General features: G+C 38.4%; 1 protein-coding gene across 1 annotated transcript; it reads right to left on the bottom strand.

Annotated features, from left to right (window-relative positions):
• Positions 1-15,551: 15,551 nt before the first annotated feature.
• On the bottom strand, positions 15,552-16,404 carry LOC141556207 (polyubiquitin-B-like). The gene is given in 2 exon segments (XM_074289978.1): positions 15,552-16,212; positions 16,215-16,404. Coding segments are annotated over 2 exon segments (687 nt in total). The 5' UTR covers positions 16,327-16,404; the 3' UTR covers positions 15,552-15,637.
• Positions 16,405-16,641: the final 237 nt, after the last annotated feature.

Genomic DNA, 16,641 nt, shown 5'->3' with positions numbered 1-16,641 from the left:
CATTACAGAAAGGGCTGCCACAAACATTTTGGCACGTACAGGTCCCTTTCCCTTCTTCAGTATGTCCTTGGGGTATAAGCCCAGTAGTAGCACTGCTGGGTCAAAGGGTATGCACATTTTGATAACTTTTGGGGCATAATTCCAGATTGCTCTCCAGAATGGTTGGATTGTTTCACAACTCCACCAACAATGCATCACTGTCCCAGTTTTCCCACATCCTCTCCAACATTCATCGTTATGGGTTCCTGTCATCTTAGCCAATCTGACAGATGTGTAATGATATCTCAGAGTTCTCTTAATTTGCATTTCTCTGATCAATAGTGATTTGGAACACTCTTTCATATGAACGGAAATAGTTTTAATTTCATCATCTGAAAATTGTCTGTTTATATCCTTTGACCATTTATCAATTGGAGAATAGCTTGATTTCTTATAAATTAAAGTCAATTCTCTGTATATTTTGGAGATGAGGCCTTTATCAGAACCTTTACCTTTAAAAATGTTTTCCCAATTTGGTACTTCCCTTCTAATCTTGTTTGCATTAGTTTTGTTTGTGCAGAAACTTTTTAATTTGGCATAATCAAAATTTTCTATTTTGTGATCAATAATGGTCTCTAGTTCTCCCTTGGACACAAACTCCTTCCTCCTCCACAAGTCTGAGAGGTTTCACTTGTGATCTTATTGGGAAATAGCCACACTTCTCTCCATTTCAAATATTTGTTGCTGTAGATTTTAGAAGGATACTGCTTATTATTTTAAGGAAATCTTCCTTTATCCCTATATTCTGTAGTGCTTTAATAGGAATGATGCTGTATTTTGTCAAAAGCTTACTTTCTATCTATTGAGATTATAATATGATTTCTGTTGGTGTTGTTATGGATATGGTCAATTATGGTATTAATATTCCTGATATTGAACCATCCCTACATTCCTGGTATAAGCCCCAGTTGGTCATAGTGTATTATTCTTCTGATAAATTGCTGTGATCACTTTGCTAATATTTCCTTTAAATTTTTTGCATCATTATTCATTAAGGAGAGTGGTCTGTAATTTTCTTTCTCTCTTTTGGCCCTTCCTGATTTAGGTATCAGAGGCATATTTGCATCACAGAAGTAATTTGGAAGTACATTTTCTTTATCTATTTTTCCAATTTACATAGCATTGGAATTAATTGTGCTTTAAATGTTTGGTAGAATTAACTTGTAAATCCATCTGGCTCCGGAGACTTTTTCATTAATGACTTGTTCAATTTCTTATTCTAAAATGAGGCCATTTACATGCTTTATTTCCTTTCTGCTAACCTGGGGGATTTATATTTTTGCAAATATTCATCCATTTATTCTAGTTTTTAAGACTTTCTGCCATACAGTTGGGCAAAATAGCTCCTAATTAGTGCTTTAATTTCTTTTTCATTGGTGGTAAATTCACCCTTTATATTTTTGATGCTAGTGCTTTGGTTTTCTTATTTCCTTTATCTCAGGAAATTGAAAATAAAAGGTTTATCTATTTTGTTAAATTTTTTTCATAAAACTCTCAGCATTGGTTATTAGTTCAATACTTAGTTTCAATTTCATCAATCTCTCCTTGAGTTTCAGAATTTCTAATTTGGCATTTAACTCGTGTTTTTAATTTGTTCTTTTTCGAGCTTTTTAATTGCATGCATTGTTCAGCGATGCACTCTTCCTGTATTTTATTGATATACTTATTTGGAAATATAAAACTTCCCCTGAGAACTGCTTTGAGTGTGCTTCATATACACTCTGTATCCTACAGAGTTCACTACCCCAAAAGCAAGAACATGTTTTGTCAAGGTCAGTTTGGAAGTATACCCTGAGCTCAGCAACAAGGTGAGGGGAACCCGAGCAGAATCTATGGAATGGAGAGTTCCCAGAGCCCTGTGACAAGAAGGTCGTCTGTGCACTGACATCAAAGCAGTCCCAGAAGCCCTTGAAGGAAGATTCACATCTGGACCTTTCTGCTGAGAGTCAAGAAAGTCTTGCCCACACTATTGATCTGAAGAGCTCTATCTAATGTAGAAAGTTTCTACTGGGCAAACCAAAGAAATCTCTTTTTTTTTTTAATTTTATTTTTATTTCATTTTACAATTATAACTTTTTTTTGACAATACATATGCATGGGTAATTTTTTTTACAACATTATCCCTTCCACTTACATCTGTTCAGATTTTTTTTCCCTTCCTCCCCCAACCCCCTCCCCCAGATGGCAGGCAGTCTTATACATGTTAAATATATTACAATATATTCTAGATACTATATATATGTGTAGAACCGAATTTCTTGTTGCAGAGGAAGAATTGGATTCAAAAGGTAAAAATAACAGTTTACACTCATTTCCCAGTGTTCCTTTTCTGGATGTAGCTGATTCTGTCCATCATTGATCAATTGGAATTGGATTAGCTCTTAATGCCATCATGGAAATATTTTGTTTTGGGAGAAGTTCAGGAGCCAAACTCCTTAAGAGGATAGTGACATCACAGCAAGTCCAAGAGAAATAAAGCCTTTTCTCCAAGCTTTAGAGAAAAAAAAAAAACTATTGCAGGGACTTTAGTAACATGAAATAAAGGAAATGATATAAGATACAGGATTAAAAGACTAGAATGGTAAAAGTGGCAAGGAAAACAGATAACTTATAACTGACAGTGGAAAACCTCACTCAATGTCCTGATAGCTAGAATGGGTCCAAGAATAGCAATTTGATAAGATAACAAGAAATATCCAAACAAAGTCAAAAAAGAAAAAAAAAATAAAATGTAAGAAATATAAAAAACAAGTGATATGGAAAATATACAAAAGTCAATTTAAGATTTATCAGACTATGTGAGTATTATGATCAGAAAAATTTCTGGATAAGAAACAGACATCAAAAGAAAGATGCACACACAAATTTATTTAATAGGAAGGAAATATTTGGAGAAGTATGATTCATATGTTAATAGAATGAGATAAAACAAATAAGATCTCAGAAATCTGATGTCATTAAGAGTCATATAAAAAAGTATAAATGATGAGGGTCAGTCAATCAATAAACATTTATTAAACACCTACAATGTACCAGGTACTGTTCTAAGTATTAGGGATACAACTGTGAAAAATAAAGATAGCCCTGCCCTCAAGGAGCTAACAATCTTTTTAATTTTTAAAAAACTTTAAGAAGAAAAAGAAAAGGTTGCTATGTACATAGTGGAACATAAGAGGTTTCAAAATGTGAGACATCCATTTCCATTTCAAGAGAGTCTATATAATAAATTCTATACACTGGGCTCAGACTTGTCCATCTTTGCTTCCTTGTAGCTTTCCATTTGTTTTCTGCTGTGTACTTTTTACTTTGTTCTTTTTCCCTCCTCCTCTCACTCCGTCAAGAAAACTACAATTAAGCACAGATATCTATGTCTATATACACATACATATAGATATCTAGAATCATACATTCATATGCATCTCTGTAAGATTATACTATGCTTGTTTGTCCTCTGTTTTTCTGAAGATGGGAAACATCATCTTTCAAAAGACCAAGTCTTTCCATGTCTTTCTAAATCTATCAATTCATCATCGCCTTACCACAATAATATCCCAATCTTATCTTTCTAGTTTTTTAATATTGATTAATAAAGCAGACCTATAACGTGTTTTCCCTATTATTCTCTTTTAATTAAGACTATTTTAGCTTTGATTTTATCTGAAATCAACGATTACTATCCTTTTTTAAAAAAAATTAAATTCTGCTACTCATGATTGTTAAGGTTTGATGTATCTTTTATTTCCTGAGTGGAAACTCTGAAATCTGAGCGAGGTATAAGACCCTTCAGGCCAGAGGGCTCCTGCTGACAACATCTGGTTTGGCTCCCCATCTCCGCTAAGGGCTTTTGGCCTTCCTGGGAAGACAGGGGGCAGTGACCAACTGTGTTGTGATTGAAGCAGAAGGATACCAGAAGGTGAAGAGTCATCTACATAAAATATTGATTATATGATTCCATATGAGCAGTATATATTTAACACATGCAGTGTGGCTTTGGTTATATGAGGGTGTTAGGGTATACAAGGAAGAAAGAATTTGGAATAAACGGACACCATGTTTGATTATCCACGTGAGTCTCGCGTCATCACTTCTTTTTTATGAACAAGGCCTCGGGCTGGTACCAAGGTCCTCCAGAGAGCTATTCTGGACACAACAAATAGTAATGCAAAATTTTTAAGGAAAATATTGGCAAGGAAGTCACCAAAACGTATCACAAAATCATACATAATGACAAGGTGCATTTTATACAAAAATTCAAGGCTATTTCAATATTTTTAAAGCCATACAAATATAAGTGAGCATATCAATAACCAAATCAACAAAATTTTTAATTTATCTAAATAGATACAAAAAAACTCCTTGCAAGACACAACACCAATTTCTATTAAAACTATTAGAAAGCTCAAGAAAAATGAAGCTTTTCTTAAACTAATATGTAGTATCTATCTAAAGCCAAGAACAAGCATTATATTGCCTAACAGAAACATAGAAGAAGGGTAGAAGAGAAAGGGGGAAATATTGAGAAAGAAGGTAAATTAAGGGAGGCAGTGATCAGAAGGGGAACAGATTTTGAAGGAAGGAGTAAGATTAAAAAATGGGAAAAGATAATAGAAGAGAATGGGATGGAATGGAATACACCATTAATAATCATAAGTGTAGATGTGAATTGAATGAAGTCACCTATAAAATAGATATAGCAGATTGAATTGCCAAACAAAATCTGACAATAAATTTTTTTTCATAAGATTGACTTGAAATAAAAAGACACAGAGGTGGGATTTGTACTGGCAATAAAGTTATTCGGTATTGTATTAGAAATGGTAGCTTTTGCAATAAGAGAAGAAAAAGAGTATAAAGGAATTTGAATAGGTGAGGAGGAAACCAAATTATCACTCTTTGCAGATGATATGAAGATATACTTAGAGAATCAACTAAAAACTACTAGTAATAATTCACAATTTTAGCAAAATTGCATGACACAAAATAAATCCATACAAATCATCAGCATTGTAATATATTACCAACAAACAAAATCCAGCAGCAAGAAATATAAAGAGAAATTTCATTTGAACTAACTGTAGAAAATATAAAATATTTAGGAGTCTACCTGTAGAGTCACAATTCTAGAGAAGTAGGCTTGAAATAAGGATACTTACAACAAGATGTTTATTTAGTGGAATTGATGAGATATTGGTTCTTTAGTTTACATATCCTCAGTACTTAGTATGGTGATGTTGCTATAATTGTAATAGGGAATTTAAGGGCTGAGAGACCTGGGACAAAGTCAGACTCAGACTGAGACTGGTGTAGACAGGTGGACTGGCAGACTGCTCAAGGAGATGGGCTCAAACTGAAATTGGGTCAGACTGTGACAGACACAGACTTCTAAAAGACTCAGTAAAGACTTTAGAGTCTATTTCTGTCCATCCTCATGATGATTATCCTGCTGAGATGAAGGCCTTCTGGAGGACCTCCAGAAAGATAGCCTGGGTATTACATCTACCAAGGAAAAGTGAAGAACTATATGAATACAATTACAAAAGACTTTCGCCATAAATAAAGTCACATCTAATCTCTTGGGAAAATAGCAAGTGTTCATGGTTAGGCCAAGTTAATATAATAAAAATTTACTGCCTAAATTAATCTACTTATTCGATGCTATACCAATCAACATGAACAAAATAGAAACGGCTGAGAAGAAAATGTACTCCTTTCTGTCTCCATTTTGTTTTTCCCCAAGATCTATCATATCTAACTTTTCCAGTATTCTGTTTACTTCTTTAATTTCTTTCTTATTTATTTTGTGGTTTGATTTTTCTAATTCTGAGAGTGCAAGGTTGAGATTTCCTACTATTATAGTATTGCTGTCTGTTCCTTCTTGCAGCTCTCTTAATTACTTTTTTAAGAATTTAGATGCTACACCCCTTGTTACACATATGTTTACTATTGATATTGGTTCATTATCTATGTTACCCTTTAGCAAGATATAGTTCCCTTCTTTATCTCTTTTAATTAGCAAATTTTGCTTTTGCTTGATCTGAGATCAGAATGGCTACCACTGCTTTTCTGACTTCACCTGAAGCATAGTAGATTCTATTCCAACCTTTTACTTTACTTTTTATGTATCACCCTGCTTCAAGTGTGTTTCCTGTGAACAACATATTGTAGGATTCTGGGTTTTAATCCAGTCTGCTAGCTGCTTCCTCTTTATGTGGAAGTTTACCCCATTCACATTTATGGTTAAAATATCCAATTCTGTATTGCTTACCATCTTGTTATCCCCTGCTTATGCTTTTCTCCTTTCCTTCCCCCTTATTCCCTTCCCCAATATTAAACTTGTGAGCACCATTTGCTTCTCACAGGCCTCTCTCTCCCCACCTTAGAGTTAATCCCCCTATCTTACCCCTTTTCCTCACAATTTTTTTATTCCCTTCCACTTTGATTACTCCTTCCCTTTTCACTTTTCCCCTCCTACTTTTCAATGAGGTGGGAGAAGTTTTGCCATAAATCAAATATGTCTAATATTTTCCTCTTTTGGTCAATTCTGATGAGAGTAGGTTACACTCCATGTTCATCCTCCTCCTTTCTTTTTTCAGATAGAATAGGTTTCCATTTCCTCTTCGTGAGATGTAGAAACCCCACTTTACCGTTTTTCTGGTACAATTGCCTTTCCACCTCTGGTTTCTAGAACAAAGTATACATGTGTTCTTTATATATTTTTATAGCAGAAGTATAGTTCCTAAGATTTTTTTTACATTTTTAAATTTCTCTTGAGTTCTATATTTGTAGATCAAACGTTTGTTTAGTTCCAATTTTTTCATCAGAAATAGATGAAATTCATTTATTTCATTGAATGTCCATCTTATTCCCTGGAAAAAACAAATGCTCATTTTGGCAGTTTAAGATATTTTTGGCTGTATACCCAGTTCCTTACCTTTCAGAATATCATATTCCAGGCCCTGCGATCCTTTACTATGGACATTGCTAGCTCCTGGGTAATCCAGTAATTGATTTTTTTCCTAGCAATTTGCAGACTTTTTCCTTCATCTGATTTTTCTGGAATTTGGCCACGATTATTTTTTGGTGTTTTGATTTTAGGGTCCCTTTCAGTAGGTGATTGATGAACTCTTTGAATTTATGTTTCTATAACATCTGGGCAGTTCCCTTTGATAATTTCCTGCTGTCCAGGCTCTTTTTTTCATCATATTTTTCAGGAAGTCCAATAATTCTCAGATTTTCTCTCCTAGATCTATTTTCTATGTCCTTTGTTTTCCCAAGATGATATTTGATATTTTTGTCCATTGTTTCAATTTTTTGGTTTTGCTTGACTGATTCTGGGTGTTTCCTCGAGTCATTCAATTCCATTTGTTCAATTCTGATGTTTAATGAATTATTTTCTTCACTCACTTTTTTATATCTTTTTCTCATTATTCAATTGAGGTTTTAAGCAAGTTGATTTGTTCTATGCAAAGGAAAGGCTTGGGAGTATGGATAGGTGTAATCACAAAAGGCCAGATGTGGGAGCCTGGGCAGATGATTACCTATTGGGAGGGTTATGACTCTCAAGCAAACCACAGTGTTGTGGCAAAACAAGTTTATGACCTACCCTGGCTGACCACAGGACCAGGTGGATGTGAAGCTCACTACTCCAGTATCGGTGACATACAACCACACTGGCAACTCCATTTGATACTGGGTCAGATGAAATTCAGAAACCTCTTGTCAGAATGTAAAAGAAGCTCCCAGTACCCAGCAGAGGGCTTCAGAGCTACTCACATTTGACTGAGCTTGAAAGGAGCCTTGTATGGCCAATCTTTGAGACCAGATAACCCTCAACTTGCTTTGACTTGGTCAGGATTTCAGTTTCTGTTCTTAGAAACACCTAACATTGCTTTCTAAAAACTGCTGCATCCTTACGGACACTGAAAAGTCACTGGAACAAATGATGCCATATAGTCTTTTCCTCATTCATTCCAAGAGAAGAGAATCAGAAGAAATTACATCCTCACCATAAGCACAAGTAGGGAGCTATTTTGAATACTCCAATTCTTAATCCCACCAATCAGTCCTAGTCACTTTTCCAGGTCTTTCTTGCTCCAGTTTTAACTGAAATGGTAATTCGTCAATGATACTTCAAAGAGGTTTACTTATTTAATTCAAAATCTTATTGAATATATCAGTTATCCATTTTTACCCTACTACTGGAGGATCTAAATTTTTAAAGGAGTAATGAACCAGATTGGAAGGAGAAATATATAAGGAGAAATTGAGGTGAGCGGGAATGCCCTCATTGCAGGAGCCCTCCCAGCCAACACATGGTATCCTTCCAGCCACGTAAGGGTTCCTGCCCGCCAACGGCCACCTTCGGCCCTGGCGTCTTTCTAACTGAGCTTTACTTCCAAATTCCTACAATAAACCTTTTATTTATCAATCTAGGTTTTCGGGCCTGTAAATTCATTTTACAGGAGACACTGAGCCTCATGGGACTATCTATGCGCTGAGAAATGGGGTCCCCCTTTCCTTTCCCTCATTAAAAAGGAGGAAGTTCTCAAGCTTTTGAGGCAGGAGGTTCATTATCAAGCATGCAGTGGGAGGCAGGGCTCCTTAGTCAGGGAAAACATTCAGGCCAGGGACACACTCCTGACATGCAGCTGGGGACATTTACCTGCTCTGGGCCAGAACTCAGTACTGGAAACAAGGCTCCTTCCTGGGGGCTGACTCAGTGGGGCCGGTGGGACAAAGGTTCTCTGCCTCAGACCAGGACTAACACTCGGCCCATGCAGGGGTTCAGTCTCAGGAACAAAGTGCTTTTATTGGGGGCAATGGCAGGGAGCAGGAGGCCTTCCCGGGGCCTTGGGCCCTCTCTGAGGTGCAGGAGCCCCTCTCAAAGAGCAGGGCTGTCTTTTCTCTCTGGATCCCCAGCTCTTTACCTGCAGGAAGCCCTGAAGAAATGCTCCTTTCCTTCCTTCTTTCTGAGGAAGGATGGCTACAGGAATCCCCTCCCCCACATAGAGCTGCCCTTAGAGCCCTGAGGGGGAAAAGCAGTGGGGACTTCTGGGAAAGTGGAACCAGAGCAGGATGTGTGGCCCCCAGTGGGGCAGGCTCTCCTCTGAGCACCTCCAGGGGACATGGGAAGTCATGATTCAGCCTTTCCCACTAATTCTAGTAACAAAACTTTGAAAAGCTCCTTTTGTGGAAAAGAGGATATACTTAGAAATACAATTTCTTTGCCCTAAAGCCATCCTGCCAAATGCAGACGTTCTTCCTGCTTTAGTACAATATAGAAAACTCCAGAAATCACCTTTCTTAGGGATATAGGATAAGAATTATGCCCCATGTACTTTCTGTAAGGTGATCCCTGCCTTCCCTCCCCCTGCTGGGAGCTGCCCAATCTAGAGGGGATGTGGTCTCATACCTGGGAAGGGGAGCTTCCTGCTCTTCGTCCGCTGGGCCAGAATCTGATTGTTCTCCTTGGGGAGACCCAGAGCACCCCGACCCTGGAGAGGAGGGTCCCAGACACATGGGGGGTCACAGGGAGGCGGTTATTCTGCCCTTTGGGAATGTTTCCGAGAATGGCATTGGGACACGGGTGACCTTCTCCTGCAGTGTTTCCTATGTTTGTGACTTGGTCTCCAGGCATATAGTCATGTTGCTGGGAGGACAGGGGTGGGGAAATGGGGTTGGGGGTTGGGGGCAGTGCTGCCAGTGTGGAAATCTCTGCAGAAATGATTTGGATGTAGATTCATATTCTCCACCTGGGATCCGAGGACAATTTCCAGAACGGAAGCTGGGTCTCAGTGTCTGTTGTATAATTTCCTGATCCTAACGGGCACATAGGATGCCATCCATGTCATGCACAATGCGGGCTCGTTTTCATTTGGTTCTGACAGGAGCTCTAATTTCTGCCACGTTCTGATGACACACAGTAGGTGTGTTTTTATATCCTGTGGAAAGACTTTCTGTGGAAATCTTCAGTAAGGTTCCTTCACATTGGTGGAGAGTGTTGAAAATGCAAAATAAGGACAGTCTTCCCATCTTAAATGAATAGAGTGAAACAGTCCTGGATGTCCATGATCCATCTGTGTCATTCCTAGTGATATCATTGGGTGAGGGAAGTCCTGGCTAAAAGCTGCCCATACATTCCATTCTATTGTTAATATGAATAAATTGTTTAACTTTCTCCATTTCCCTGATTATTCTTTGGTAGTGAATCTGGGTGGATTCCATGGACTAGTAGATTGCTTTATGTGACCAGTTTGTAATTGTTGACAATTTTCCCAAAGGGCCTCTGTTTTATCATTTGTTAGAGGCCGAAAATCCACCCCTTTGGGGCTCTCCTTTCCATTTGATCTTAGGCCCCTTTGTTATTGTGCCTATTCTTTCTGTCAGGGACCCCTATGAAGAATTGTATGACATTCATCCCTTTTAGCAAAATCTCTCCCCCGTAAATGTACAGGGAATGTCTGGAGAACTTCAGATTTGAACCGTCGTTCATTATTCTCCTTTCTCCCCAATAACCATTTAGCACTTATGCCTTGTAAAGGTTTGTGGGCCAAGCTTGTGAGCAAAAGCACTGTGACATCACCGACTTATCAGCTCCTTTATCCACCGACCTTCCAAAGAGGTTTCCTTCTATTTTCAACCATAAAAGTGGCCTAGAATCAGCTATAAATTGCTTCCAGAACATTCCTTTTTCCTATACTTACAGAACATTCTAATATTCTCTTTTGTAAGATATTATCAGTAACTGTGCTATCCTTTCCTTCTTTTTACTTAATGTCCTGGTGAGGAGCAGCAAGTGAGGAATACACATTTCCCCTTCAAAAATCACAATCTACTACCTGAGGAATAGCCATAAGCCCTTGCAATGCCTGTGATCTAAGTGCTGACATGAGCCTTCCTATGCCCAAAGGAAGAAGACCTGAGACTCCAGTGGAGAGAGAACATCTTCCCACATTGTCAGTAATTCAGTGTGACACCGAGGAATATAAATCAAGGCTTGTAGTTCCTTGGGGGGTTGCCTGTATTCCATCCCATATTGTCCATAAGTAGGATTTAAGGTATTGCTTGCAGACACAGTTTGGGGGGAATAAGGGAAAGTGTGGTTCCCATCATCTGGGGCTGGAGCTGGCCCTGAAGATAGTTTCTGATATCTCTTTATCTTGCCTGTTATTCTGAGAAGGACATTGAAAAGCACAACTCTGGGCCCTTCCAACATTTTGGACATAAAGTCAAAAGTTTATCTGATGAATTGCAATGTGGTGAAACCTTCTGGTTACTAAAATTTATCTTCATATGACCCCTTTGTCCCCAATTATAGCATCCATGGCAGTTTGAAAAATTCTGAGATTGTGATTATCCTGATTCAGCGCAGCAGTCATTGCTGGGGCTTGAAAGGAGTTCCAACTTTCTTACACCTTTAGAACATTTCTACTAAAGACATTTCTGGTTTGGCCCCAGATAATGCATTTTTACAATCTCCATGAGCATTTTCAAGGGCAAGTTGTTTTAATCAAATGTGGGCTATCTCCCCATCGCTGAGAGAATACTGAACTGCTGTCATTCAGTGACTGACAAACTCAGCCAAGGCCTCATTAAGTCCCTGAATGATTTTTGTATCTGATGTCTCTCTGCCAGGTTTCCCAATATCTTTACCCATGCTGCTCTAGCTGTCTTCATCACTTGTTCATAAGCTATTACTTCATAATTTGATTGATTTCTTCACTGACCAACTACTCCCATTCCAGTGAGAATCTCAAAGGTGATTCTGACCCCGGTGTGATCATTGATCTGGACTTGGTCTTGCCATTCCGAAAAAATGGCTGCCTTCCAGATTAAATAATGTCCTCCTTCTAAGGTGGTTTTTGCCATTGAACACCTGGTTAAAGGAGGCGAGGCCCTTCATGAGACTGAATCTAACAGGGTAAAGGCATGAGGACTATTGGAACCATCACTGGAAACAGCTGATGTAACACTTTCAGTAATTACAAGTCCATAGATTGATATTCTCTCCTATTTTGTCCTGGATTACTTGGATCTGCGGTTTCAATAACTGGCAAAGCTAACTGCATTTCTAAAAAGATGTCTTCTCTTTCTTTAGCTCTCTTAATTGCCTCCTGAACTCACCTACTTGATTCATTTCTGTAAGAATATAGTTTCCCTTCAGATCTGTATTAAGAGTAGCCTCTAAACAGGGAACTGTGGGTTGTGTGAATTATCCTTTTTATTAACATTTAAACATTCTATAGCTTGGGGCAAGTCTTCTTCCTCCACAGTACTAGCAGACAAATGTACTTTAAGCACACTAGAACTTAAAACAACGCCCTCTGGAGGCAGAAGAGAGATTTTCCAAATATTTCAACTAGAAAATATAATAACTGGAAAAACTCCTGGCCCTGTTTCTCTAAAATATTTACTCATTGATTTTCCCTCTGTCTTCCCTCTGTCTTGTGAAAACCAAAAACAGCATTTTTCTCTAAACTCTAAAAATTCCTGTAACTGTCCTGTAGTAATTTGTCAGGAACCTTCCCCAACCTTTCCCCTTGCTCTTCCCCCCTCTTGAACAAACCCAGGTCACCACGGCCCTGAGGCTGATGATTTCTGAGGAATGTCAAGACCACAGTTCCCAGAACTGATATGGAATAGACAAAACTACGTTGTTCCACCCCGTCCTTGGGCCCCTAACCGTCTCATAATCTGCACCTGGTAAATGTTACAAAAATATTTGACTCATCTATCATGCTACCCAATCCTTATGCATACATGGCATTGCGGTTTTCTGCCTATAAATTCTGTAACTGTAAGCCAATAAACGAGACATGCTTGACCATTGCTTTGAGTAGTCTCCCCTCTCTCTCTCTCTAGATCCTGTTCCCGGGCTGTCTTAGCCCCCGCAGGCTTTTGCCTTAATTTCGGTCTATGTCCTTCTTTTTTTGACCCACGTTGAAGACCTGCTGGACAGGTCAGTAATTCCCAATTCTCTTTCCTTTCCCAGCTTCTTTAATACTTTCAGGTAACATTCTAGGTCCCTGTCACCTGATTGCTTTTGCCCCATTCTGATTCAATATGTGCACTACATAGGTATCAGTGGTACAAAACTCAGTATTACTTCTACCTAATTCTTGTGTTAGCCGGGAGATAAAGTGATTTTACCTTTTACCTAAATCCTGGAGCTCAACAAGGGGTCCCTCTCCTCTGCACTGGCATTCAGGTCCTGTTTGAGTCCTAGTGTGGATGCCTGATCCCCCAACTAGGATGAGTCTGGAAACAAAAGTACAGGAGCCAACCAGGTACCATCTAAGCATTCCATTTATTGTTTGAGAGCCAGGGTTTTCTCTAAACTCATATTGCAAGAACACTAGAGTCTTCAGGTTACTTAGTGAATGTTTCAAGATTACAGATACACATCCTGCTCTTCCTTGTAGCTTGGCATGAACATTAAACAGAGATTAGCAGTAAGTCTGCCTATTGTAACAATCATAAACTGTAGCACTTGGTGGTAACATTCTACTTATTGTAACAGAGTCAAAAATTGTGTACTTCAGGAAGGCCTTGTTCCTATTACATTCTTCAAGCCTGTTATCCCAGAAATATCCCAAGCAATTCTACTCTAATTATTGTTCTATAACAAGGACCAGCAAGAACATTTCAGAGAGGTCCGGAGAGACTTATATGAGCTGATGATGGTGAACAGAGCAGAACCAGGAGATCATTGTGCATGGCAACAACAAGGTCATATGATGATCAATTCAGGAACATGGGGCTCTCTTCAACAATGAGATGTTTCCGACCAGGTCCAATGGTTTTGATAAAGAGAGCCTTGTATAACCAGAGAGAGGATTGTGGGGACTGAGTGTAGTTCACAATAGAAAATTTTCACTTTCTTGTTGTCATTTGCTTGCATTTTATTTTGTTTCTCACTTTTTTTCTGGTTGGATTTGAATTTTCTAGCACAGCAAGATAATTGTATAAATATATATCATAACCCACATTTCTACCATGTTTAACATATATTGGACTACTTGCCATCCCGGGAAGGGTTTAGGAAAGGGGGGAAATTGGAACAAGGCTTAATGTTGAAGAATTGTCAATGCATATTTTTTTAATTTTACCTTTTTATTTACAAGATATATGCATAGGTATTTTTTCAGCATTGACCCTTGTAAAACTTTCTGTTCCAACTTTTCCCCTCCTTCCACCCACCCCCTCCTCTAAATGGCAGATAGAGCAATACATGTTAAATATATTACAGTATATGTTGAACACTATATATGTATAGATATCCATACAGTTATTTTGCCCATGCATATGTTACAAGCTTTAATAAAGAAAAAATAAAAGAAAGAAAGAAAGAAAGAAAGAAAGAAAGAAAGAAAGAAAGAAAGAAAGAAAGAAAGAAAGAAAGAAAGAAAGAAAGAAAAAAAGAAAGAAAGAAAGAAAAAGGAATGCTACTCTATGTTCCCTAAAACATCTTGGACACAGAGCTCAGAAAGCCAAATAAAGAAGGAACTCATTTCAGTTTCACCCTAAATCCTCCAAATGCCTTTAAAATGATGATAAATGCATTTTAGAGTTTATTACTCAGAAAAAAAAGATGGAGTGGTATATTTTTCTAATCTATGACAACTTGGAAAGGTCTATTGTGAGTTAGATCACAATAGTGGTATAGGTCAAGCCAGTAAAGTCCCAGCCCTGCCTTGATCCCAGCAATGAAGGAATACCAACTCTGAATCTGCTGTTGTCTTTGCAGAAATATACGGTATAATTGGTCAAGCTAATGCTTCCAGATATAATCATTCAAAATATACATAATGAAAAAGTAGAAAAAAATCTGATATATCTCACTGGATAAATAATGGTGCCACAGAGATCATTTAAAATTATGGGACTTCCAAGACATCTTCTGGTAAGATAATATTGAGGAAAACTCTAGGTATTTATTCTAGAGGGAAAAAGACTAGTGGAATGAACACACTGATCATCATCTGAAGAACTCAGGAAGAAAATGTCCAGAAATAGGGTAGTCAAACTCCAGAACTTTTAGGTAAATGGGAAAATATTGCAAGTATTTAGAAAGGAAGAATTCAAGTATAGTGAAAAGCCAGTTAGAATACATAAGATATTGTTATTTCTTTTTTAAAGGATCAGAGAATTTGGAAGTAGAATTTCTGTAGAGCAAAGGATCTGGGATTGTAACCAGGAATCACCTCCCCAGTAAAACTGATGATAAACCTTAAGGAAAACAGAAAAAACACAGGATAATAGCCGAATTCCAAGTATTTGTGAGGAAAAGGCCAGAGCTGAACAGAAAATTTGACTTTCACTTACAGGACTCAGGAAAAGCACAAGTAATTAATCAGCAAGTGGAAATGATAAGAGACTTTACCTGATTTATCTGTTGACATTCTTCCATGTAATTCATGAGAAATTTTCCCATTATTAGGGAAGTTAGAAGGAGTGAGTATAAACAGAGTGCATAGGTGTGAATTGAATATGAATATGAAAGAATCCTTTTTTTTTTTTTTTTTGGGAATGCAACAACTTTATTGAAAGAAAAGTGCAGTGAAATTACTCAAAAGCTTGAAAGAAACTTGAGGGAATTTTAGACACCTCCCCTCAAGCGCAGGACCAAGTGCAGGGTGGATTCTTTCTGGATGTTGTAGTCAGACAGGGTGCGACCATCTTCCAGCTGCTTTCCGGCAAAGATCAATCTCTGCTGGTCTGGGGGAATGCCTTCTTTGTCTCGAATTTTGGCCTTGACATTCTCAATGGTGTCACTGGGCTCCACTTCAAGGGTGATGGTTTTTCCAGTCAAGGTTTTCACAAAGATCTGCATCCCACCTCTGAGACGAAGGACCAAGTGCAGGGTGGATTCTTTCTGGATGTTGTAGTCAGACAGGGTGCGACCATCTTCCAGCTGCTTTCCGGCAAAAATCAATCTCTGCTGATCTGGGGGAATGCCTTCTTTATCCTGGATCTTTGCCTTGACATTCTCAATGGTATCACTTGGCTCCACTTCAAGGGTGATGGTCTTGCCAGTCAAGGTCTTCACGAAGATCTGCATCCCACCTCTGAGACGAAGGACCAAGTGCAGGGTGGATTCTTTCTGGATGTTGTAGTCAGACAAGGTTCGCCCATCTTCCAGCTGCTTTCAGGCAAAGATCAATCTCTGCTGGTCGGGGGAATACCTTCCTTGTCCTGAATTTTGGCCTTGACATTCTCAGTGGTGTCACTGGGCTCCACTTCAAGGGTGATGGTCTTGCCAGTCAAGGTCTTCACAAAGATCTGCATTGTCAAGCGGTGGCGAAGGCGACACACACACTGAACAACAGAGTCAACTCCTGTCCTCGGCGGATCGAAAGAATCCTTTTTGAAAGAAATTTCATTAAATTAAAGGGCTGGAGGAATGAATTGGGAGGAAGGGAAAAGGAGAAGTAGAATGGCATAAATTATCTTCTATTAAAGAGGAAACACAGCATTTAATAGAGGGGAATGAATGAGGGGAGGGAGAATGAGTCAATATTACAATCAGTCAAACTGGTTGTAAGACGAAATAGATGTAGAGATCCATATTATTTTGGAAGATAGTAGGAGGAAAATGAATAT

This window comes from Sminthopsis crassicaudata, chromosome 1 (assembly GCF_048593235.1).
Source record: "Sminthopsis crassicaudata isolate SCR6 chromosome 1, ASM4859323v1, whole genome shotgun sequence".
In the NCBI taxonomy this organism is placed as follows: domain Eukaryota; kingdom Metazoa; phylum Chordata; class Mammalia; order Dasyuromorphia; family Dasyuridae; genus Sminthopsis; species Sminthopsis crassicaudata.
The sequence above is the reverse complement of the archived record's forward strand: the minus strand, read 5'-3'. Positions and strand labels throughout refer to the sequence as shown.